The sequence below is a fragment of the Marmota monax genome, unplaced genomic scaffold (genome assembly GCF_021218885.2).
Source record: "Marmota monax isolate L192 unplaced genomic scaffold, Marmota_monax_Labrador192_F-V1.1 WCK01_AAM20220418_F8-fsc00012, whole genome shotgun sequence".
Taxonomy (NCBI): Eukaryota; Metazoa; Chordata; class Mammalia; order Rodentia; family Sciuridae; genus Marmota; species Marmota monax.
This window is the reverse complement of record NW_026695227.1, coordinates 14,589,853-14,614,144: the sequence shown is the minus strand read 5'-3', so window position 1 is coordinate 14,614,144 and position 24,292 is coordinate 14,589,853. Positions and strand designations below refer to the sequence as shown.

General features: G+C 39.3%; 1 protein-coding gene across 3 annotated transcripts in view; it reads right to left on the bottom strand.

The window, feature by feature from the left end:
• The window catches only part of Bmal2 (basic helix-loop-helix ARNT like 2), a 76,148-nt gene that overhangs the window by 40,126 nt on the left and 11,730 nt on the right, over positions 1–24,292 (bottom strand). For 2 of the 3 annotated variants that reach the window (XM_046436299.2, XM_046436298.2), the window contains exons 2-4: positions 9,950–10,100; positions 7,553–7,654; positions 419–576 (exon numbers count right to left, since the gene is read on the bottom strand). In XM_046436299.2, coding sequence (XP_046292255.1) covers positions 419–576; positions 7,553–7,654; positions 9,950–10,100 — 411 coding nt within the window. The remainder of the gene's footprint in view (positions 1–418; positions 577–7,552; positions 7,655–9,949; positions 10,101–24,292) is intronic. The other variant, XM_046436300.2, reaches the window with a different exon arrangement.

The following is a 24,292-nucleotide window of genomic DNA, read 5'->3' as shown; positions in this document are numbered from 1 at the left end:
TCACTGACAAATCTGAATGACGTTTTAAGAGGAATTGAATTCAAGGAGATTGTTTTCAAATAGAAACCTCCCAATGCCTTTATACTGTAATAATTAATACTGCTCCTCAGAACTTCTTAAGTATTGAGAGATATGAAGGGCAAGTAATATCCTCTTCATATTGCACACAGAAAAGCAAGCAGAATATAAAGACTCTGAGTTCACACTGTAAGCTGGAGATAAAGCTTTCATCAGAACCAAGTTTTCTGACTTTCAATATAATATTCTCACCACATACAGACTGAGGACAGACAATGCCTGTAAAGGGGGAAGACACATGGGAATAGAATCTCAATAGCCAGTAACAAAACCAACCAACCAGAGACGCCAATCAGAGAAGACACCAGAAGCTTCTGGGGGAAGCTCCTCTCAAACTTACCTTTTACAGACTTCAGGTGCTGGACAGCCATTCTTAAAACTGTGAGTTTGTCCAGTTTACGGGCCACAGGATTGCACTGAGGGATCATGGCAGACAGTTCTTCAATCAAGTTGTTCATTTTATCTCTTCTCCGCTTTTCGGTTTGGCTATGAGCTTCTCTAAGAGGGAGAGAGAACCTTCTTTATATTACCATTCAGCAGACGCAGAGGCACCCCAGAGGCACCCCAGAGGCACTCCCTGGAGCACCATGAGCCAGGCGAGCTCCGGTGCTCTTCTGCCCAATTCTGGACCTGCAGGTGCCATTTAGGGAAAAGGAAAGAGCTGTGGGAACAGGAAAAGCACTCACAAAATCCCTGTTTCTCTGGCTGGGGATGTAGCTCAGTGGTAGAGCACTTTCCTAGCATGCTCAAGGCCCTGGGTTCCATCCCCAGAGCAGCCCCTCTGTTACTGCCTTCCTTTAGGTTCTTTGCATGGCCCCCAAAGCCTTTTAGAGTTCCTTTTCCCAGTGTTTTCCTCTTCTAGCCCATTACACACATCTTCCAGAAATCACCTTCCTAATTCTCTAAGCCCATTTGCAGTGCCCCAGAGGAAGAGCCAAGCTCCCTGATTCCACTTTGAGATTCTTCACAACCTGGTTCATGTTCCATCTTTGCACATCTTTTCCTGACAGCTCCAAACATCATGTGGCAGCAATGCCCAAAACACTTGTCACAATGTCACACACCTCTTCCACGCCTCACTCTTCACCAGGCTTGGAATGTCTTTTCCTTGCCTAAAAAAATCCTATTTTATTTTCAAAACCAAATTCACTCATTCTTCTGGAAAGCTTTCTCTGACGACTCCCTGACCAATCATTCCCCTTTCTTGTCCACCTCAGTACCTTAAATACCACCATCACATTTCATCCCATCTTAAACACCATCAGTTGTAAAATATACTCACAAGGAAAGAAAAATACCCTCAATTATCAGGAATATGTCACAGATGATAAGACATTTCCCCAGATGATAAAATGTACCAAGAAAAAAATGTAGATCTTAGATTTTAAGAATTATGCTGTTTTATTTCCAATATTTTGCTCTAAACATTTGTCTGTTTCTCCTACAACACTCAGATTGTGGTAACTCTGAAAATACCACGTATGAAGAATTTGGAGAGGGGCTGGGGCTGTGGCTCAGCGGTAGAGCACTCGTCCAGCATGTGAGAAGCACTGGGTCCTATCCTCAGCACCACGTAAAAGTAAATAAATAAAGGTACTGTGTTCATCTACAATAAAAAGAAATACAGGAAGGAAGGAAGAAAAAAAGAAGGAAGATTTGAAGGGGGGAGCAATTTGATGGGAAAGAGGAAAAGTGAAAGGTTTGCCCTGATCTGTTTTTACAGAGACTTTTAATCAAATGGAAAAATGTAATTTTTCCAGATTGCCAGGGGTTGGGGTCAGTGGGAAGAGCACTGGCGGAGACTGCCAATGGTGACATTGCCACCACCCAGCCACTCTCCCTTAGCAAAGCCACTCTGGAGACAAAATAGGTACTTTGGGGGTGAACTGGATGGAATTCAAATTTCATTTACACAAAATTTAGTTATTTGTTCCTTCTTTGATCTAATCATGAGCTTTTAGATTAAGACTTTTAGATTAAGATTTTATGGCGCTGGGGTTGTAGCTCAGTGGTAGAGCGCTCACCTCGCATGCATGTGTGAGGCCCTGGGTTTGATCCTCAGCACCACATAAAAATAAATAAAATAAAGATATTGTGCCCATGTATAGCTAAAAAATATTTTAAAAATTTTCTGATTTAAAGAATGTCACAGCTGGGGCTGGGGTTGTGGCTCAGCGGTTGAGCATTAGCCTCGCAGGCATGTATGAGACCCTGGGTTTGATCCTCAGCACATTAAAAAAAATTAAATGAAGGAATTGTGTCCATCTAAAACTAAAGAAATTTTTATAAAAAGAATGTCATAGCTACTTGTGAAAATGATCCCTGGTTTCTCCCAGAAGTACCCATCAGCATGCGCAGCATCAGTGGTCCAGAGGGAGATGAGTGCAAGTTGGGGACAAGGTGGGCACAAGGTGGGCCACCGTGGAGAGCAATGAACAGTGATGGTGGGAGCTGGGAAACTCTGAGGGAGGCGAAATTACCAGTTTTGAATATGGTAGTTTACTTGAAGGAGCTGAAAATATTTCTGGGGGTTTTATTAAGGAAAGGCATACTTATCAAGAGGTCAGTTCTTTTACTGATGATTTATCAGCCCTCGATTCTAAGTAAAGCAATGGCTACTTAGAACTATGCAAGTGTTTTATAGAATCGACTCAGAAGACAGAATAAATACAGAAAACGCAAAAGTCAGATCCAGACACTTTTTGCCAGATGTAGAAAACAATTCTGTTATTGTTTAAAGAATACATGAAGCTGGGAGCAGTGGCACACACCTATAATCCCAGCAGCTCAGGAGGCTGAGGAAGGAGGATGGCAAGTTCAAAACCAGCCTCAGCAACTTGGCGGGGCCCTATGCAACTCAGGGAGACTCTATCTCAAAATTAAATACAAAAAAGGCCTGAGGATGTGGCTCATTGATTAAGCACTCCCGGTTCAATCCTGGGTACCTAAAAAAAAAAGAATATGTGGACATGAATGACAAAGGGTTTATGATGAAGGATTTCTAACATCAGATGCTTCTCAGATGCAATTTTGATTTGTTCAAAGCATGAATCTGTTGTTTTCCAATACTTAAAGAAACTAATCATTGTTTTTAATAAACAGCTACTCTAAGAGAAATTTAAAGGCACAAAAGCCAAAATGTTATTCATGTAGATAGAAAGGTAACAGGTCACTGATAACATTGCTCTCAGAGCATAGCAAGTGAGGCAAACCTGAAATTCATGAATAAATTCTAACTTTACATTGTTTTTAGTTTAGCTAAAGGTGTGTGTGTGTATGTGTGTGTGTGTGTGTGTGTGACCTTTTCCACCTACCATGTACCATCTTACAATTCAATGTACCTGAAGGACTTCATTTTTACTTGTTGCTCACCATCTTCCATTCTACAAAAGAGCAGGATAAAATGTCAAACTACATGAAATATCTCTCCTATAATTCTTTTTTGTTTAGTTGTTGATGGACTTTTATTTTTATTTACTTATATATGGTGCTGAGAATCTAACCCAATGCCTCACACATTCGAGGCAAGTGCTCTACCACCGAGCTACAACCCCAGCCCCAGCTCTCCTATAATTCTTGAGAAAGAAATAAATGTGAGATAAATATGATCATCTCATTCCTATGAAATCTTTAGCTATAAATGCTACCTTGAACATGTAAGAATCCAAAATGAGGACTATGTTACATGAGTTGCTTTCCTACCAAAGCTGCTAGGCAATGCCATCCCCATCAGGGAAACCGAACTGATGTTAATGAACAATGAACAATAATTGGTGTGCTACTTGGAAATAATCTCATACCAATTTTGGGAAAGAATAAAACTTTCATAGAAATAGGACTTGGAATGCAGCTCAGTGGCAGGGCACTTGCCTACATGACCAAGTGCTTTGGGTTCCACCCCAAGCACTGAAAAAAAAATATATAGAAAACAGTATTTTTTGGCAAAACGATTGATGACTTAACTAAAAACTTTATGACAGCAGTACTAAAACAGTCCGAAAATGCATTAAAAATGTCATACTTTCATTCAAAAATAACTTTTTTGTCTAATAATCTATCTGGATAGTAAGAAATACTATGAAAATGGGAAACTCTGATCACTTGTAATATTAACTGTGATAATTTCCACATTAGCACAGTCCCTGGCATCAGAAATGTACTCACCAGTGCATCAACAAGTGACATACATTGATGGTGATTCTCAACAGTAAAAAATTATTTAGGCTAAGCAGTTTGTAAAAATATGTATAAAAACATACATTTTCAAGCGAGGTGTAGTGCCTGTAATTCCAGCAGCTCAGTCAGGAAGCTGTCAGGAAGCTGAGGCAGGAGGATCACAAGTTCAAAGCCAGCCTCAGAAAGTTAGTGAGGCCCCAAGCAACTCAGCAAAACCCTGGCTCTAAATAAATTGGGGGGGGGGGAAGAGCTGGGGATGTGGCACAGTGGCTAAGTGCCCCTGGGTTCAATCCCTAGTACAAAAAATAAAAACGAATAAATATATTTATATGCATACACACACACACACATTTCCAAATGTATTATTTTGCTTGTCTTATCTTCTTCCAATCTATTTCCTAAACATGTAGAGACACATATGAAACCAGCTCTGATTATTTAACTTAGCCACAGTCTATGTGTGTGTGGGGTGAAGTTGTACAGATATTTCTGGGTATTCAACAGATATAATAAGCAAAATTCAGGTCACAGTGTATAACTTTTTAGGTCTTGTCTTTTTTTACTTTATAAAATGAATATTTTCCTAGGGTTTTAAATATTCTTAGGAAACATGATTCAAAATAATTAATAGTGGCCCACTGATTAGCTATACAATAATTTACTTAATCATTTTCTAGTGTTGAATATAATCAATATTCTAATATTTTCAACATTATAAATGATATGGCTAATAATATTATGGTGAGTACATCTTAATTATTCTCCTAAAATAAATTCCTAGAAGTAGAATTTATAGAGAGCTGTTTGAATGTTTCTGATTCATCTTAGACAACTTCCCTCTTGAAAGATTTAACAATGATCATTTTCCAGGCTTTGAAAAAAGTCTGGCCTATCTCTGAACTATTTTATTTACTTGAACTCTTTTATTTAAATTTTAATGTTTTTCTTCTTACAATGATCTTTATAGAAAATTTAATCACATTTAAGAAGAGATGCTTATGAATATTCCAAATAAAAAGTACCACTAAAGGGCTGGGCCTGGGGCTCAGAGGTAGACTTGCCTAGCACATGTGAGGCCCAGGTTTAATCCCCAGAATTGAAAAAAAAAAAAAAGACTGTTAAGAAGTTTATTCAAGTGGTACTTCTCCTACTCACTTTTAAATAAAGAACCATTTTTAAGACACATTTTTACATGTTACTTGATTCTCACAACACAGTGCAGTTATCACTATCCCCATTTTACTGATGAAGGAATCAAGGCTATAGCTGTAGTTGCTACTCAAGGCCCTGCAACTACAAGCAGCCAAGTGAAGTTCACTGAGAAGTCCCTTCCAGGATACTTGCCATTTCTCTCAACGCTGTCATTCTGCACTGCGGTTGCTACACATAAAATTCAAACAGCTTCTCTGAAGCCAAAAAGAGGGTCAGATGAAGTCAGCTTCCTTCCCTGTTTCTCTCTTTTATTCATTTATTAAATGAATAAAACAGAAAGTAATTATACAGGTGAATGATCTTCTTCCTAATGGTCTGGAATTAATATACATATATAGAACTTCAATTTCAAAAGGTAAACTTCAGCTTTTTAGAATTGTGCTTTTGCTTTGATTATCAGGGTTTTAGCAAATGAATCCACCGAGTGAACTCATCTCCTTAGCAAAATTCAAATATACTCCAATCATGAAATCCAAATATACTTTTATCTAATGGTCTCTGGCAGAACAGGACAAAGGCAAGAGCCTGAACAATCCATTTGTTCGCAGCACAAACCTAGATAATTAGTGAGTTTGCTATCTGTGTATTTTTTCATGCTGGCATTGGGTCTACAGTCATAATTTTTCACAAATGTCTTTTAATAAGCTTTCTGTTAGTAATAACGTTCTCATTACTTGAATGCATTTTCTTGGCATCTTAACAACAGTAATGCAATTATTTTAAAACACAGTTGCAAGGACTCCTTGAAAACTACTTTCACTGCATTTGAATAAAATGTAGGCATTCCACCAAAACAAATGAAGTCAGAAGCAATCTCAAAAATATGCTCCAGATTTGCCACTTTTCATGTGTCCCTCTTCTTCAAATGTGTTTCTTTGGCTTCTGCAACTCCACCCCCACTCAGAACCACACCTCTTCAGGTTTGGGGTATGCTCTTTTCCTCCCTTCACTGTCTTTAGGGGTACATCCTCAGCCCCCTGCTCTTCCACTCCACACACTTATCCCAGTGATGTGATCCATGCCTGACACTTCATTATTTCTTGTACAATATTGATGTCTCAATCTAATCTCCAAGTCCAGCCTCACCCCTGAGTTCCAGATCTTCATGTCTAACTGCTTACTCCATTCTCGGTGTGTCCAAAACTGAGCTCCTTTCCCCTCAGTCTTGGTAAATGAAAATCCCACCTTCCATCAAGAAGCTCAAATCAGAAAGCATGGATACTTTTCATATTCCCTCTCGCCAAGCAACAGCCACAAGGCCTCAGAGATTCAGTCTTGCAAATATGCCTCAGTCCGTTCCTTCAATGTCTTTCCTCTCCAGGGCCACTCTCTTACTAATGTTCAGAAAACCTAATTCGCAGCAAAAGTTTCTTCTTGACCTGTTCTCTCTGCCTGCTCGTTTTCCTCCTTCCACCCAACCTCCATGCTATTCCTGAGTGATTCTTTGAGAATGTAAGTCTGTACACTTCACACCTACTGGGTGTCATAGCAGGTTCTCAATAACACTTAATGACTACATTCCACAGAATCTTCATCAGAGATCCTTCTAAAAGACTCAGCTATCTATTCAAAACCAACAGTGCCACAGAAAGACTGATCATTCTCATACATTCTTCTTTTCTAAATAATATTAAACACCCCTGGCCTAGGGCTATGACTCATTGTTATTAGAGCACTTGTCTAGCGTGCATGAGGCCCTGGATTTAGATCCCAGGACAACTAAAAAATAAAATAAAATAAATGGAAAAAAAAACAAAACAAAACTAAACACTCTGAGGCTACATAAATAAAAATCAACCTCATCTCTACTGACTGGCTTCCCCAAATCTCTGGAAAAAGTCCAGAGACTCATTTCCCAAGCCTCTGGAAAATATACTGTATAATCAGCATTTTACAAAATCTGTAAAGTACTTTGAAGTCCATCACTTCCTTAGAGGGCACAGAAAATGGTGGGATAAAAGAAGATCTATAGCAGAATGGAGAAGCTGTGGGACAGAGAGCCCATCACGGAGACGTGCATCTCCACTGTCACCACACAGCCTCTTAGGAGGAGAGGGAATATGTCAAACCATAGTCCAGGACTTACCTGCTGCCACTGGGTGCTGATATTTCTATCTTTGTTGAAAGAAGATAGGTAAAGGGATTCTGAGAAAGCTTTTCCACCACTTTTTCTGTCATGATTTCTGACCTGGAAGGAAGGAGGCTTTGGGTCACCCCCTACCCAGATGTACCAGGAAACAGCATGATTGCTACAGGTCACCCGACCCCATCCAAGAGCAGAGAGACAGGAGGCCAGGCACGGTGAAGAAATGCCCCACTCAGAATCAGACTTTCTAATCCATGTGTAATGTTCTCCCCATGGTTAAGTATTGTGATAAAGAAGGCAAGGACCACCGGATGTGGTGGTGCATGCCTGCAATCCCAGTGGCTTGGGAGGCTGAGGCAAAAGGATCGCAGGTTCAAAGTTAGCCTCAGCAACTTAGCAAGGCTGTAAGCAACCTAGTGAGACCCTGTCTCAAAATAAAAAATAAAAAGGACTGGAGATGTGGCTCAGTGGTTAAACGTCCCCGAGTTCAATCCCTGGCATCAAAAAAAGGACAAGTATTTAGCTGTGACCATAAACATTAAGTGAATTCACCTTGTGCTGACATTTCTGAATCCTAGGTTCTTCATTTTCTAAAATGTGGGCAGTTAAGTAAATAATCTTTACTGTTGGCTGCTGCCAAAAAAAAAAAAAAAAATTCAATCTGGCAGTAATTTGCATGTTTGTGATCTTTCCTCTGGGACCATTTCTATTTTCCTATGTACCCCCCAAAACCTCCACATGGCCCCTAGGTGGCAGGAAACACTGGTACCACTTCAACTGAGGTGATCAACAACAGTAGTGCTTGTGATTCTAAAGATGAATGGAAGAGATTAAAAAAAAAAAAAAAAGACTAAGTCACTTTTAGCTCAGATGAGTGGGGACCATCAACTGACTGACAATGAAAAACAGCCAACAGCTTTAGACAAAGTGTCACTTGGTCCACTGCCGCTTCTTGAGCATCGCCTAAATGGAAGAGGCTAAGAGAACAGACAACCAAAATCAGTAGAAGATCTTCCAATCGTTTATACATGGCTTGGGAGGTGCCTTGGTCCTTACATTTGAATCATACTCATTCTTCTGTCTTGAGAATCACAGCTAAATTATGAAGCATACTGGGAAGAACTACATCAAAAAAAGCTGGGATGCTACATTATGTCCTCATCTTTGTCCCAACTCAGAAACTGTCCCCTTCACTTATGGTGGGGACCTATCATCAACTTTCACACCAACGTAAGTGCTAGCCTAGGATGAGTTGCAAACTTTATTGTGCTTTAATTTAAGATGAATTGTTACTTTTATTTTGTCCTAATGTTTCCATCACATAGCTGTCGCTTTAGAGAAGTCACTAAAGAATATTTCAGGGGGTTGGGGATGAGGCTGCTGCTGGGGATGTGGCTCAAGCGGTAGCGTGCTCGCCTGGCATGCGTAGGGCGCTGGGTTTGATCCTCAGCACCACATAAAAATAAAAAAATAAAGATGTTGTGTCTGCTGAGAACTAATTAACTATATATATATGTAATATTTCAGGCTATAAGCCATAGTAGATGACAAAAATAAACAAGGGCATAGTAAGTATTCTCAGCATTCACCTTCCTATCCACATGGCTTAACTAATATGGAAACAAAGAGTTTTATCTGATTAAATTGACCACAGATAACCAAGGATTCATTGGTTATAATGTAAATGATGAGTAAGGTAGTAAGTGGTATTTATTATTTTAAGCCAAATATGCAAGAAGATGTTCTCCTCATGGTTAGTATTTCAATAAAGAAGGCTAGTATCTAGCTGCGACCATAAACATTAAGCAAATTAACCTCATGTACCTACATATCTTTTAGGCTCTGTTGATCCTCCTACGTATCTAATAATCATCAGAGTTGATGGAGAAGTTCCATCTCACTCAATGTCAGGTAGCAGTTGGGTGGATAATCATGTTGCCATGTATTTTATTTCTTGACATAATCTTCCCAGTTTTTATGCCAACTTTTTTTTTTTTTTTTGCAAAAAACTAGGGTGCAATCATTATGTGAAACTTTAAAAAAATGGTGCCCGGGCTGGGGCTATAGCTCTGTGGCAGAGCGCTTGCTTTGCACATGTGAGACACTGGGTTCGATCCTCAGCACCACATAAAAGTGAACAAATAAAATAGAGGCATGCTATCCATCTACAATAAAATGTTTTAAAAAATGGTGCCCATATTATTTAACAATCATTTATTACTAAACTGTCCTTATTGCAAGATTAGGATGCATGAAATAGTTATGACTATATATTAAAGCAGTGGTGACAATTATGCAGTGAAATACAGTATCTAGAAATAGTAATTTAAATAGCAATCTTATTCTCTTTTCCCTAGAGTCAAAGATTTCATGGGGTTACAGCAAAAATCCACTTACTGGGAGGGGTCCGAATCACTTCCTTTGCGTTTTCTTGGAAATTCCATCACATGTGAGCTGAAGGGCCCAACCACTGCTGGTTTCATCCCTGGGCTCACATGACTGGAAACCACAGGAGCAATGCCCTGGTTTTCCTCCAGTAGAACTTTACCTACGAGACACAAAACACAATAAAACAGGTACTTTATTTATTTTTTTTAAAAATGTATATATTTTAGTTGTAGGTGGACATAATACCTATATTTTATCTTTATGTAGTACCGAGGAGCAAACCCAGTGCCTCACACATGCTAGGCAAGCGCTGTACCCTTGAGACACAACCTCAGCCCCAAGAAGCATATTTTAAACACTGATTTGCACTTTTATATATCACTGTATCTCACAATTTAAATAACTTTTCTGTCTTGATGTTTCAAAACTGTCAGCTAAGTATAGCATAAGAAAGACTCAATAGGCACATTCAAACATTAGTTGGAAACATTTATTCATCCATATTTTTAAGTTTACTTTTCCCTATCTAATTGTAAAGGAAATTTGAGTATTGTAGAAAATACAAAAAACACAAAAAAAAAGTAAAAAGAAAGAGGAAACCCAAATTTTACCAATTAATGTTACTATTTTTCTTTATTTTTAACTGATACATAAAAATAAAAATTATACATATTCATGGGGTACCAACCAATGCTTGAGATATTTCCTTTTAGAATTTTTTCTATAGTTGTCATTAAAGTAACTGAGATCAAAGTACAGGCTTGTTATTTACATATTATTGTAACATAACTTTCCAGTGTTATTACAAATTCATGATAAATGATTTTAATGTCTACATATATCATCATGTGCCAGCTCATAGTTACTTAACCACTCTCCTATTGTTAGAATCTGTTTGCTTTCACTTATTTATTTTACCACAGATAATATATATTTTGGTACATAAAGCTTTTTACCTACTTCTGGTTATTTCTTTGGCTAGTATATCAGAAATGAGTTAATAAGGTCAAGTGATGTATTTTTCAACCCTGAATTGCCAAATATGATAGTAAAATCATTTTTTGTTTCCAGTGTGCCTTATTCAATATTTTGCAAAATCTAAAAATCAGAATTAATTACTCCAGAAATAACTAGTAGACCAAACATGGGCCTCCTTAAAGATTCTATTTTTTATATTAAAATGGATATAATAAGTTTAAACTCATTTGTACCTAACAAAATAGACTAAAAAGTATATTTATGGGAAAATATAGTGAATCTCAAAAATTGTGCGGTTCTTTTTAAAAAAAATTTTTTTAGTTGTAGTTGGACATAATCCTTTTTATTTTTAGGTGGTGCTGAGGATCGAACCCAGCTCCTCGCACGTGCTAGGCGAGTGCTCTACCGCTGAGCCACACCTCAGCCCCCCAAAATTGTGAGATTCTGAACACATCTCTAAAAATAGCTGATAAACTAAGCATTTAAAAAAAAAAAGGATTTAGAAGGTGTGAACCACACGATGGACAAGAATGATATAATAAACACATGAACCTCGGAGCTTCAAAATCTAGTGTTGCTTGTTTTAGGACACCCTGGGGGCATTATAAAAATTGGAAGTATATGGGACCAAAATGCTCAAGTCTCAAGAATTTCAAATAATTGCTATCATACATAAAATGTTTTCTGACTACCATGTAATAACACTAGAAACCAGTAACGCAAAGATAACCAGAAAATCCCTATGTTTTTGGAAAATTAGAAATATACAAAACTCACAGGACAAGAATTTATTTTTTCTTTTCTTTTTTAAATTTTTCTTTAAATTTGTAGTTAGACATAATACCTTTATTTTATTAATTTATCTTTATGTGGTGCTGAGGATCAAACCTAATGCCTTGCATGTGCTAGGTGAGTGCCATAACCCCAGCCCTATTTTTTCTTTCTTTATTTATCTTTTGGGGTACCGGGGATTGAGCCACTGGGATTATAGGCATAAAGTTACAAAATATTTGGAACTAAATAATTTTAAATTATTATACATTAAAATGTGTGGAAATGCAAAAGTATTATAGGAAAGTTTTAACCCTAAGTGTTTTAAAAAGAAGAAAGATTGAAATTTCATGAGCTACTATTTTAAGAAATTAGAAAAAGAGCTGTGAAATAAATTCATAGAATTAGAAGAAAAGTGATCATAATAATTAAGACCAGGAATAATGAAACAAAATAAACATATAAGAATGCAGATTTTAGTCTAGTGCATGCCTGTAATCCCATCAGCTCCTGAAGCTGAGACAGGAGTATCACAAGTTCAAAGGCAGCCTGAGCAAAAGCAAGGAGCTAAGCAACTCAGTGAGACCCTTTTTGCAGAGAGGCCTGAGGATATAGCTCAGCAGTAGAGCTACTTGCCTGGCATGCATAATAGCCCTGGGTTTGATCCCCAGCACCACAAAAACACAAAATAATAATTTTTAAAAATCCAAATAAGTGAGTCAGGCATGCTGGCACCTGCCCATAATCCCAGCTACTCCGGAGGCTAAGGCAAAAGGATCCACGTTTGAAGTCAGCCTTAGCAACTTAGCAAAACTCTTTCTCAAAATAAAAAATAAAAAGGGCTGAGGATGTAGCTCAGTGGTAAAGTGCCCGAGTTCAACCCCCAGTACTAAAAACCCAAAGTACAAAAATCTATCCAAATAAACAGAAAGACATGCCAAGTTTATGGAAATTAATGAATAGCTACTCAATCTCAATAGTAATAAGGAAGATCCAAAGTAAATGACACCAATACACTAACACATGATGGCTACAATGCAGAAATCTGATGATAACAAAGTTGCCGAGGATGCAGAGCAATAGAGCACTCTGCTCTGCTGGTGGGCATGTCATCTGTTACAACTACTCTGGAAACCATTTCTTTGCATTAACTGATAGATCTGAACATGTGCATAGAGTGAGTGTTCCAATCTCAGGTATATGGGAAGACTCTTAATGAATTTTTTTTTTTGTGGGGGGTAGACATTGAGCCCAGGGGCGCTTAACCACTAAGCCATATCCCATCTCTTTTTATATTTTATTTTGAGACAAGGTCTTGCTAAGTTGCATAGGACCTTGCTAAATTGCTGAGGTTGGCCTTGAACTTTTGATCTTTCTGCCTCAGCCTCCTAAATCACTAGGATTATAGGTATGTGTTATCATGCCCAGAAGGACTCCTAATGTTTTCTAGGAGACATGAACAACAAATGGTTAGCCATAACATAGTTTAAAAAAAAAAAAAAGACAACCCAAGAAAACTGGAAAATATTTAAATTTCCACTAACAGAATGGAAAAATTGTCTATTCACTGAATAGAGTGCTAACAGCAGTAAAAATGAAGTACAGTCATACTCATTAACCAGAGACTGAACTGCAAAAAACACAATGCTGAGTAAAAATTTCACAGTCCCAAACACATAGCACCTTTAAAAATTTTTACATAAAGTCCAAAACAAGTAAAATGAATCAATGTTTTTAAAAGGTTCTTGTGTAAATTGCTACCCTATACTGAGAAGCAGGGGCATGGTTTACCTGAGTGGGAACAGCAGTTCTCTGGGTGAGCAGAGGGAGGTGCTGTCAGCAAAGGACATGCTGTACTTCCAAAGAACTCACATTCTACTCCTTTCACAGGTGACTTTTTTTTTTTTTATTCTTTAACCTACACATGAAGTTTTTACCATCCTCTGTAAGTATGGCAGATCCAGGGAGAAACATTTTACCAATGATGCTTGCCACTTGGGGGGGGGGGGTCAACTCAGGACCACTGAGATTAATCATGGTTTCAACTCCTAGACTCCATTCTAATTAAGTCTAAATATTAGAACACCATCTATTTCCATGGAAAAATCAAGGGAACTTCCTACATCAAATAGTAAATCAATGGGCTGGGGTGTGGCTCCATGGTAGAGTACTTGCCTCGCATGCATGAGGCAATGGGTTCGATCCTCAGCATCACATAAAAATAAATAAAATAAAGGTATTGTGTTCATATATAACAAAAAAAAATTCTAAAAATACCTCAGTAAATCAAAAGGAATAGTAAGCTAACTTTTCACAGTTTGCCATGTTATATATAATCCCAGGCGCCCCACCACCCCGCTCCATGCCTCCAATGCACACGCCAGCAAGCACACTTCTTTCCTTCACATAAGGTCAGAGACAGAAATAAATGAAGATATTTTTCTCATTTCAACTTTTTTTTTTTTTTGCCTCTCGCTCTGGGAGGCATGATCTTCACATATTTCTATTCCACTTCCTTCATTAACCTTTAAAGTAAGAAATGGATTATCTTTAGGCAAGCACAATAATCTTTTCATAAAATCAAGATCAGAAGCTCCGAGGGTCTTTATTTTCATGTCCCTTACTAGGGAGGGGGTAATGCCCCACCACTGGCCATTCTATCAGGTCTGCAGTCAGAAGTGTATTCAGAGCAGAGGGTTCTCTGTAAACAAAAGGGAAACTTGGGCTAGTGGCACTAATTAGTTCTGGATTAAAGGATGTGTTCTTTGGAAGCAATTCAACCTTCATGGAGTGGAAGCTGATTTTTCAGTAAGAAACATCAAGATTTCATTTTTAACCTTCTAGTTTACTTGACTTTCAGCCTCCACATACCTTTATAAAAAGATGACACCATGTGTTCAGATTTGAAATTCAGCCCTGCTTTTATATAACTCATTTGGGGGGTGTATGATTTAATATTTTGATATTGTTTTTTCCTGGCTGACTTGAGTCACTTCTCAGTGATGAATGTAATATGTGTTATTTAACATCCGACAAAATAATCCAGAATTGAGGTTGAACAAAGACACTGTGACTGTCTTTTACAGAGGAAGTCTGTGAATTTAACCTGAGATTAGCATTAAATTTCACTTCATTCTATGTGTTCTGGTGATAGTAAGTACTCTCATGTTTGTTTGTTTGTTTGTTTGTTTGTACCAGGGATTGAACCCAGGGGCTCTTAACCACTGATCCATATCCCCCCATCCTTTTAAAAATATTTTATCTAGATACAGGGTCTTGCTGAGTTGCTTGAGGTCTTGCTAAATTGCTGGGGCTGGCTTTGAACTCTCACTCCTCCTGCCTCAGCCTCCCAAACCGCTGGGATTATAGGCATGTGCCACCAGGCCCACCCACCCACAGTATTTTAAAGGCTGCCATTTAGCATCAACTCAAGTATGAAAACAATCGGTGGGAAATAAATGAGCAGTAGGGAGTCAGAATCAGGGGACACCAAGCAGCCACTGGGTTTAGGTTCCAGGTTACCTAGGGGATCAAGTTCAGCATGATATTGTGCTCAAAGGAGAATAAATATACACACTTGCACACACACTTCAAACAGGCGCCATAGCAGGATAGGAGAAATACGTTTTTCATAACCTTAAAAACTTTTTCCCATTACCTACTTTCATTGCCAGTAGGACTTCTACACATTAAAATTGATATAAATTATCATTATCTTGTACATAATTTTTTATTTAAATGATTTGTTCTGTGTAATCATCTAAATGATTTCCTTAAAAAATGAAAGTGGTTTTCTCTTCTTAACTTCTATGAGTCCATGCCCAGAACATCTTTTCAGTCTGTTCAACCAACTATCCTTTTAGTACTGGCTATTTTGGATAAGCCACTTAACATATTCAAACCTGTTTCTTTAAGATGGAGGCAATTTCCTGCCAATTGCTTGTTTTCGGAGTCAGATAAGAAAATGTATTTGAAATCCAAAGGCTTAGTGATGCTAACTACTTCAGTAGTAGCCCAGCAAAAACAAGTTGACTTACTGGTAAGCCACTGTAAGTGCCTAAGGTGTTGGTCAGGAAAATGCACTGAGCAAAATGTCTTTGCTTTTTATTTTGAAAGAATTTCAGGCTAGCAAAAAAAGTGCAAAGAATCCCCGTATATCTACCCTGCAATCAGATTCCCCAAATGGTAATGTCTCACTAAACCCAGTATAATGATCAACACCAGGAAATTAGCACTGATATAGTACTATTATCTAATTTATAGACCTTCTTCAAATTTTGCTGTTTGCCCTACTAATGTCTTTTTTCTGATCCAGGATCTAATCCAGGATCACACTATGCACTTAAAGTGTCTGTCTTCTGTCCTCAATGTCCTTTTATCTGTAACAAATCTTCAGTCTTCCTTTGACTTTTTCAAAATTTTGAAAGGTAGTGGGCAGTTACTTTGCAGAATGTCCTCTAGTTTAAGTTTGCCTGATAATCCCTCACAATTAAATTGAGATTCTGCATGTTCATCAAGAACATCACAGAAGTAATACTGTGTTCTCCACAGAGCAAAATCCTCCACTTTTAAACTCCATTGCTTCTTGTACTTTTAATTGCTTTGTTAAGATCCTGCTCATCAAAATTCCAAATGGTGCTCAGCTCATGGAATCAACAGAGACAGCAGAGGAAAGATTAATGAGCTCTTTGATAAGGTTATGACCTCCAACCCTGGGAAGGGTTTGAGAACCATGTCATCTTTTTGTTCCCAATCTCAGCACAGTACCTGCCTGACACGTAGTGAGTGTTTGGAGTTCGGTAAAAGAATGAGTTACACTCACTTCATTATCCCTGGCATCCAAAGAGGATCTGAAAGATGTGAGACCAGAACTTCCAGTTTCACTTGGTTTCCTGGGCTGCTGAGGCCACAGCTGCTCAAGTCCACAGTAAGGAACACGGAAGTCCCTACTGTACCTACTTCACAAACAAGCAGGCCCACTTCCTACCATGACTTCGCTTTTACCATTTTCTTTCCATAGAAGAAAAATGATATTTATCATCTGCTAGGGAAAGGGATCTGGAAGTCTGGCGCTTTCTAGAATGACAAGTAGTAACTGCTCCGTGGGCTTGTATTAATGTGCTAAAAATGCTGTTCCTCACCACTGACACACTGTTTTAAGATGCTCAATAATATGCCTGATAGAAATAAAGTGCTAATTGGCATCGTTCAAGAAAAATGTCATCAATACCTAATACTAAGTATGAGTTATAAAAGATACTTTTGCTTAGCAGAGATTTAAAATATTATTTCACAGTATTTATTGAGAGATAAATACTCCAGCTGGGCATGGTGGCATACACCTGTAATCCTAGCAGCTTGGGAGGCTGAGGCAAGAAGATCATGAGTTCAAAGCCAGCCTCAGCAAAAAGCAAGCTGCTAAGCAACTCAGTGAGACCTTGTCTCTAAATAAAATCAAAAAAGGGCTGGGGATGTGGCTCAGCAGTGTCCCTGAGTTCAATCCCTAGTATCCCTTCCAAAAGAGGGAGGAAAGAAGGAGAGGGAGAGGGAGAGGGAGAGGGAGAGGGAGAGGGAGAGAGAGAGAGATTGAGAGAGAGAGAGAGACTCTCTAATGTATCTAATGTAGGTAGCCCAATATATCTTAAAAGGTTAATATTGCACACTTACCCTCAAGAAGTTTCTAATGCTGTACACACATGTGTTGTGTAGGTGCACAGACATATACACCAAACACAGAATGAACTCAGATCTAGATAAAGATACAAGCTTATGTTGCAGGAATGCAGAGAGAAAGGCACTCGATTTTGTTTGGTGGGTGGGAATAACATTTAAAAGCAATTTTTGGATAGGTATGTTAGGCTTAGAGAACACTAGGGAGAGGAGGCAGCAAATGTATTCAGTAAAATCCTATGTATGCCATGATTTAAAATGACATTTATGGTGAGTTTCATAAATACAGAAAATGCTTAGTGACAAAGCAAAATGAAAGACACACAAAGGAAAAATAAGAAACAAAGATAATGAATGTGCAGGGGGAAGCCACATGTATTCACACACTTCTACACGCACACAGAAATCTTTCTAGGCACTTCATCTGGGTGGCCAAAGGATTTTTCTCTTTCCTACTTTTCCATATTCTTCCAAAATTTTGCAAGTAGCATGTCTTAAGAAAAAAAAATTTATATGGTTTATTGAAGAATAGCACAAAGATCACCATCACTGAACATAGTGTAAAATGTACAAGGAAATATAGCCAGAAAAGTAAATTGCACTTGTTCATGGGGGGCCATGGATGTTATGTGAAGAGTCTGATCATTATTTCCAGGTAGCAGGAGTTAATGTGTAGTCACCCAGGTGACATGTAGTCACCCAGGACTGCATGTCAGCCCCATTCATTTCTGGGTCAACCCTCACCAAGGCAGGGGGAATATCTGCAGATCAGTTCAGGAATTAGTCTTCCTAACAAAAGCCACAGCTTTCATCTTAAGGTACTCCTCCTTTGCCCACCTGGAGGGACTGGCCCCTCCCCTGGATTCTTGCTTATTTCTGTAATAAGGATCAAACTCAGAGCTGTACTCTGAACCTTCTCCAGCTTGGTTGGGAAAACATGGCTTTGCTGCTACTCCTGGACAGGGAAGGCCCAAAACCCTTCCAGATGTCAGGTTCCCAGGCACATCTCAGATGTGATACTGAAAGGTCAGAGAAAGATCTCCCTCTCCCACCTAGACTATAGGGAGGAAATTTGATTCTCTTGACTTTAGCCTCAAAAGGAGCAAGATGTCTAAACGGGAAGTCCTCAGGATGGTTCATTAATTAAATTGTTTTATGAGAGGAAGGTTCAGATGTGAGAAAGGTGGAAGTCTCTGAGACAACATATAACTATCTCAGACTTTACAAACTAAAATGTATTTAGGTTTATTTTCTCTCTCACTTTTTATTTTAAAACTGTTGATTTCTGTGAGTTCCAAATAATAAAGGGAGAACCATACAATCCTCAATTCCAGGGACACAGAGCTTTGCTGGAGTATGACTTTGCTCATGGTCTCCAATGGCTGAAGAACCAAAGCACAGAAAACATATGCTTTTGCTTACCCAAGTCCAGTCCACTGCCCAGGAAAGCATGTGGAAGTTCAAGAGGACAAAGGAATAAGTGATGTCTATAACATCACAGTAAAATGGGGCATCTTAGAGTACAGACCAGGGCAAGAGAGTGAGAGACACAGAGGAGCTGGCAGGAGAGCTGGCAGGTGGACAGCATGCCCAGTGACAAGATGGGTGGAAACAGATTAGATGTGAGTGGGAGAGTCACACGAAGCCATGGTCAGTAGGGAGAAGTTCAGATTGGGGATTCAGAGGTGAAGCATTTCCACCTGACTCGAGGGTCTATGAGAGAGGGCTGTCTGCCTTGAGGTGAGGATGGAGAGTGTTGGAAAAGAGAAGGCAGACCAGAGCTGCCCAGGGTGACACCGGGGTGGGGAAGAAAGGGAAATGACTCCGCAAATATGAGGCAGCAGCATCCTGGAGGTCCCCAGATGATGAAAACAAGAATGGAAGAAGGATGCAATAAACAGAAAAGCTAAATGAAGACAACCAAATGGCAGTGGGGAATGGCAACGGGCTCAGTAAATGCCAACGTCACTTCCTGGTTCTGAATCCTGCAACAGAGTGACTGGCTTCCACAGCACGTGGTCGTCAATTTCCTCAAATCTGGGCTGCTCACAACAACCTGAGAACCACTAGATTCAAAAAGCAGAGATCAAATTGATTAATACTGATAATTTGTTGTACTGGCAAAGGTGCCTCAGGGAGGGAGGGGCTGAGAGGAGTGGCACCCTCACAATTTCATACACCTTTGGTAGGAGTGGAAACTGGAATAACTTTTCCAGAATGCAATATGGAAAGCTGTTACCCAGGGACAGGACATGCTGTCTTTTAACCCAGAAATGCTATTTCTTTAAATTTATCCTAAAATTTAAAGATGTACATAAAGACTTTTCTACATAGAAATTCATGAAAATATTTCAAATTAAACCTGAAAACAAAGGAACCGTTAAAAAATTAGGATACAATCCTGTGATGGATGACTATGGAGCCTCCAAATGTTTCAAACCACTTATGAAATTGTAAGTGTTATACAAAATGTATGTTCCTTGCTCATAAAGTGCATCAATGGAAAATATGAGGTACAGCAGACCCCCCTCATACGTGGCTTTCTTTCTGTAGTTTCAGTTACCCATGGTCAGCTAAGGTCCCAAAATATTAATATTTGAGGTTAGGGTTGTGGCTCAGGGGTAGAGTGCTCATCTCACATGTGTGAGGCACTAGGTTCGATCCTCATCTCTACATAAAAACGAATAAATAAAATGAAGGTGTTGTGTCCATCTATAGTTAAAAATTTTTTAAAAAATATTAATATTTGCCTTGACTCTTTCAAGAGAGAGGCCACATTCATAAAAAACTTTTATTACACTATATTGTCAAAAATGTTCTGTTTTATTATCATTGTTAATCTCTTACAATGCCTGATTTATATGTTAAACTTTACCATAGATATGTATAGATGAGAAAAGAAACAGCATGCATAGGGTTCAGCGTTACCCATGGTTTCGGGCATATACCAGAAGTCCTGGATGAAGTTCCCCCTGGATAAGGGGAACAGCTGCACTGTAGGGCCAACAGATCGGGATATAACTGGCACTGAAAAGGTAGGTTGTTACAGTTCCCGAAAGAAGGAGGCATGCTTAGCCACCAAGGGGACCACAAAGGAAAGCACTGGGGTTGGGCAGAGGGACAGGGAGAACTGTGGGCGACAGCCTTAACTGTGGCTTCTGCAGGGATGGGTGTGGCACAAGTTCAGGACTGGTTGGTCCGAATACTTTCAGCAAGTTCTGGGGCAGAGGATCTGTGTCTAGTTGTCTGGCCCTGGGGTGATTTAGGGCAGATGGACAGTTGCCCAAATTGTGAGCTGAGTTGGGTTGTGGGCTCTGGATTGGTTGCTTTTTATTTGAAAAGTGCTCTCAAGGACAAGTTGTTTACAATCTCTAGGAACTGGCTCACCCTGGAAGGGGCTGTCCCTTCAAGGTCAGCAAGGCCCAGATGTCAAAACAGCAGTATGGAAAAGAAAAGACCTGGTTAATACACTTAATTTTTTTCTTAATTTACCAATTTTTTCTATAACTAACACATATTACTTTTTTAATCCAGAAAAAATGAATATATCAATTAAAAAATTTTGGTGTTATTCACAATCTTGGACATGTCATTGAATGGACAAATTTATACCACTATTCAAGAAGCTAGGTATGCAGTCCTTCTGTTGTTTTTTTAAACCCAAGGAACAAATACGGATTGCTGATGCCATGAACTTTGTGTTGCTAAAGATATGAGCATGCTGTGTGCCACTCCCACGGAACAGCTTCATGTTTTTCTGAGCAGAAGGGACAGAGAGTTACTCATGAAATAACAAGGGCTTGGACTGACTTTGTCCTGACCTGTGTATGACAGAGGGATCAGTATGGCAAAATGTTTGAAGGACTTAAGGAAAAATCTTCCCCGCCTACTAAAGATTCCGTTCGTAAAGGAAGGGTAACCCCCCGGACTCTGGAACACAGCAGTCGCGCGGCACCGATGGCAATTGGTGTCATGGATTGACAGCAGCAGTGGATGCTGTGTTCAGCACTCTGAAAAGAGTCTATAGGTCTGTTGGGGTGTCAGGGAACAGCCCATCATCTGCCAAAGGCATCAGCTTGGTTATGGCAAATGACCAAGTAGACCCTGACAACCTGCCCAGATTCCTGAGGATTCTTCCAAAGAAAGAACTTCCCGATGGCATGCATTTCACAAAATATCCACCAGTCAGGACTCCCAGTTCAAGCTCAGGCCCCTGCTGCAATGAGACACCGTTCTACACCCCACACAAATAGTTCAGCCCTCGGCAGACCAGGGGACTGAATGGCAATAAGGAGGCATCTTTCGACAGAAGCATTTTCATCCACTCACTTCCTAATTTATTGTGTGGCTCTTGGTAAGTCATTTCCTGATCTGTGTAATAGAACCTATGATAAATTTCAGAGATCCTTACAGACCTTTCATATCATATGCAAAGCATGAGATAAAAATGAAAATATCTGTAAAAATTTTAAATGAGATAGATACTGAATCCATGAAATTTTGTTGAGCATGTGTTAGGCAGTAAATTCATCACTTATTTGAATTGAGTATAGTGGGCTTATAGCCAGGTATGAGATCCAGACACCAAGGAGCAACTCCAACCTCGTATAAATGATCAGACTGAAGGATGTTGTCAAGGATGACGGAGGTGTGAGTCAAACCAAGGGGGAGGCCTGCTTTGGAGTTAGATTAGATCAGAACAGTAGTGCCAGATAATTCTGATTTCCGCAGAGAGTCCACATATAAATAGTGAAATATAAATTTTACCTACCCTTTTTAAACAAGGCAACATGAGACAAATCAATAATCATTATTATTTCATTATTTCATTCCAGTGCTTAAAATCCAACTGTGGCTCCTATGAGTTATGACACAAAATATAAGGACACAGTATGGCCTGTCCACTAGCCTCACCCCATGCCCAGGTGACAGTGAAGCATGCTACATAAGACTCCCCAGTCGTCTGCCACCCCCACCCATGGATTTGCTTCTCTGAGCATGTTTATCCCTCACCTGAAATGCCCTCTTCCAAAATCAGGTTAGCACAGGCTTACCTGTCAGGCAGATCAGATGTTATCTCCTACTAGAAGCTCTCTGACCACTGTCCCCAAAACTTGCCACCCTATTGGGGCCCCTTCTAAATACTACAGTGCTTTGTAATCAATGCCACCACTGAGCTCAATCCACTTCTCTGTAATCCTCTTCACTAACCCCCTCCCCAGGCAAAGCTCCTAGAGGGCAGGAACTGTTTGTATTCTCAGTTAACACAACCCCTCACACATCACCCTCAATGCATTACTGAGGAAACGGTGGATTCTTCAGTAGCTGGTGTCAGGTCAATCCCTTCACTATTTCAGATGTTAGATCTCTATTTTTCCCTATTAACTAAGAAAAAAAAAGTGAAATAATAAGCTAAATATAAGGAAACTAAAGCATAATAGCATATGAAAAAAATCAAATCAGTGAATATTTACATAATCTTTAAGTAAGGACTTTTGAAGTCTAATGCCAAAGGTAAAAATTATAAAAGAAATGGCTACATTAAAAAAAAAAATTAGCTCGGTGGTAGAGGGTTTGCCTGGCACACATAGAGCCCTGGGTTTGATCACCAGCATCACAAAACATAAATAAATAAATTTTTAAAAATGTTTAAAGTTTAAATTTGTGTCTATTTTAATGCCCAAACTAAGACAGAGTTAAAAAAAAAAATGAAAAGTTTCCCCCAAAGTTTCCCCATGTCTGTTTGCAGTCCATCTCTCTCAACCCTCTACCCCAGGCGAACACTGACCTGCTTTGTTTACTTAAATATTTGCATTTTCTAGATTTTACATAAACAGAATATTAAAGTCATATGCCTTCAAGTCTGGCTTTGTTCCCTTGGTATAATGATTTTGAGATTCCTTCATGTTGTGTGTATCAGCAGCTTGTTCCTTTTATTACCAAGTCATTTTCCACCAGGTGAGCATATCCTATTATTTATCCATTTAATTCATTTATTGATGACTAATTTTTGGCTATTATAAATATGGCTGCTACAGATATCCATGCATGTCTTTGGGGATAAGTGTTTCCACTTATCTTGGGTTAACATCTGGGAGAGTAAGGGTTATGAGGTAAGTATATATACTTTTTGGAAAGCGACCCCAGGGTGCCCATGAGGTCCTATGCTGTTCCCTGCAATGGTGACAGCCCCAAGTGTCCCCATCCTCACCAAAACCTGCTTCATGTATTCATTTGAACGAATGGTGCTGCGTTACTTCCTCATCCGTGTAAATTGAAGACAGTCCAGTTATTTGAAAAGTTTGCTTCTTGGAAGGCCAAAGTATTTCTCTGTAATTTCTACCCATCAACCCTATGTCTGTGAAGTTGAATAAACTTTCAGCTCAATTCCGAGTGTTTCCTTACTTACTGTTGTGCAAGGCATGGGTTATAAGCTAGAGAAGATGTGAATACAACACAGCATTTGCTCTCAAAGAACTCGGTAGGACACATACAAAAACCTCCCGCCACACAGCAGGATGGAAAGTGGAGCCACAGGGAGCCTGGATTGTGATGCTCCAAAAAGGCTCCATGATGGAGGTGGCATCTGAGAGAAGCTGTGTGGAGCAGAATTCCTCACACTTGTGTTGACCAGCCGGACACCCGCACACTTGTCCCACATTCTTCTTTCTCCTAAACCAAACCATGTGGCTCTTCCAAACATAACTTACAGGAGGCCACATCATGAGAGCCAGCCTGCTCTCTTCCAGACATACTGTGGATATAAATCCTTTGATATATGGCACCACTGGAAAACAGCAGCCAGGACTGTGTGCTCCAGAGGGGAGGGGAGAAACTGATCCATCGTGCCTGAGTATTACGCTTTCTTAATGCGTAAGACCACATAAGCTTTTATTTTATATATTAGGCCTTCACTTCACACTGCTGATCCAT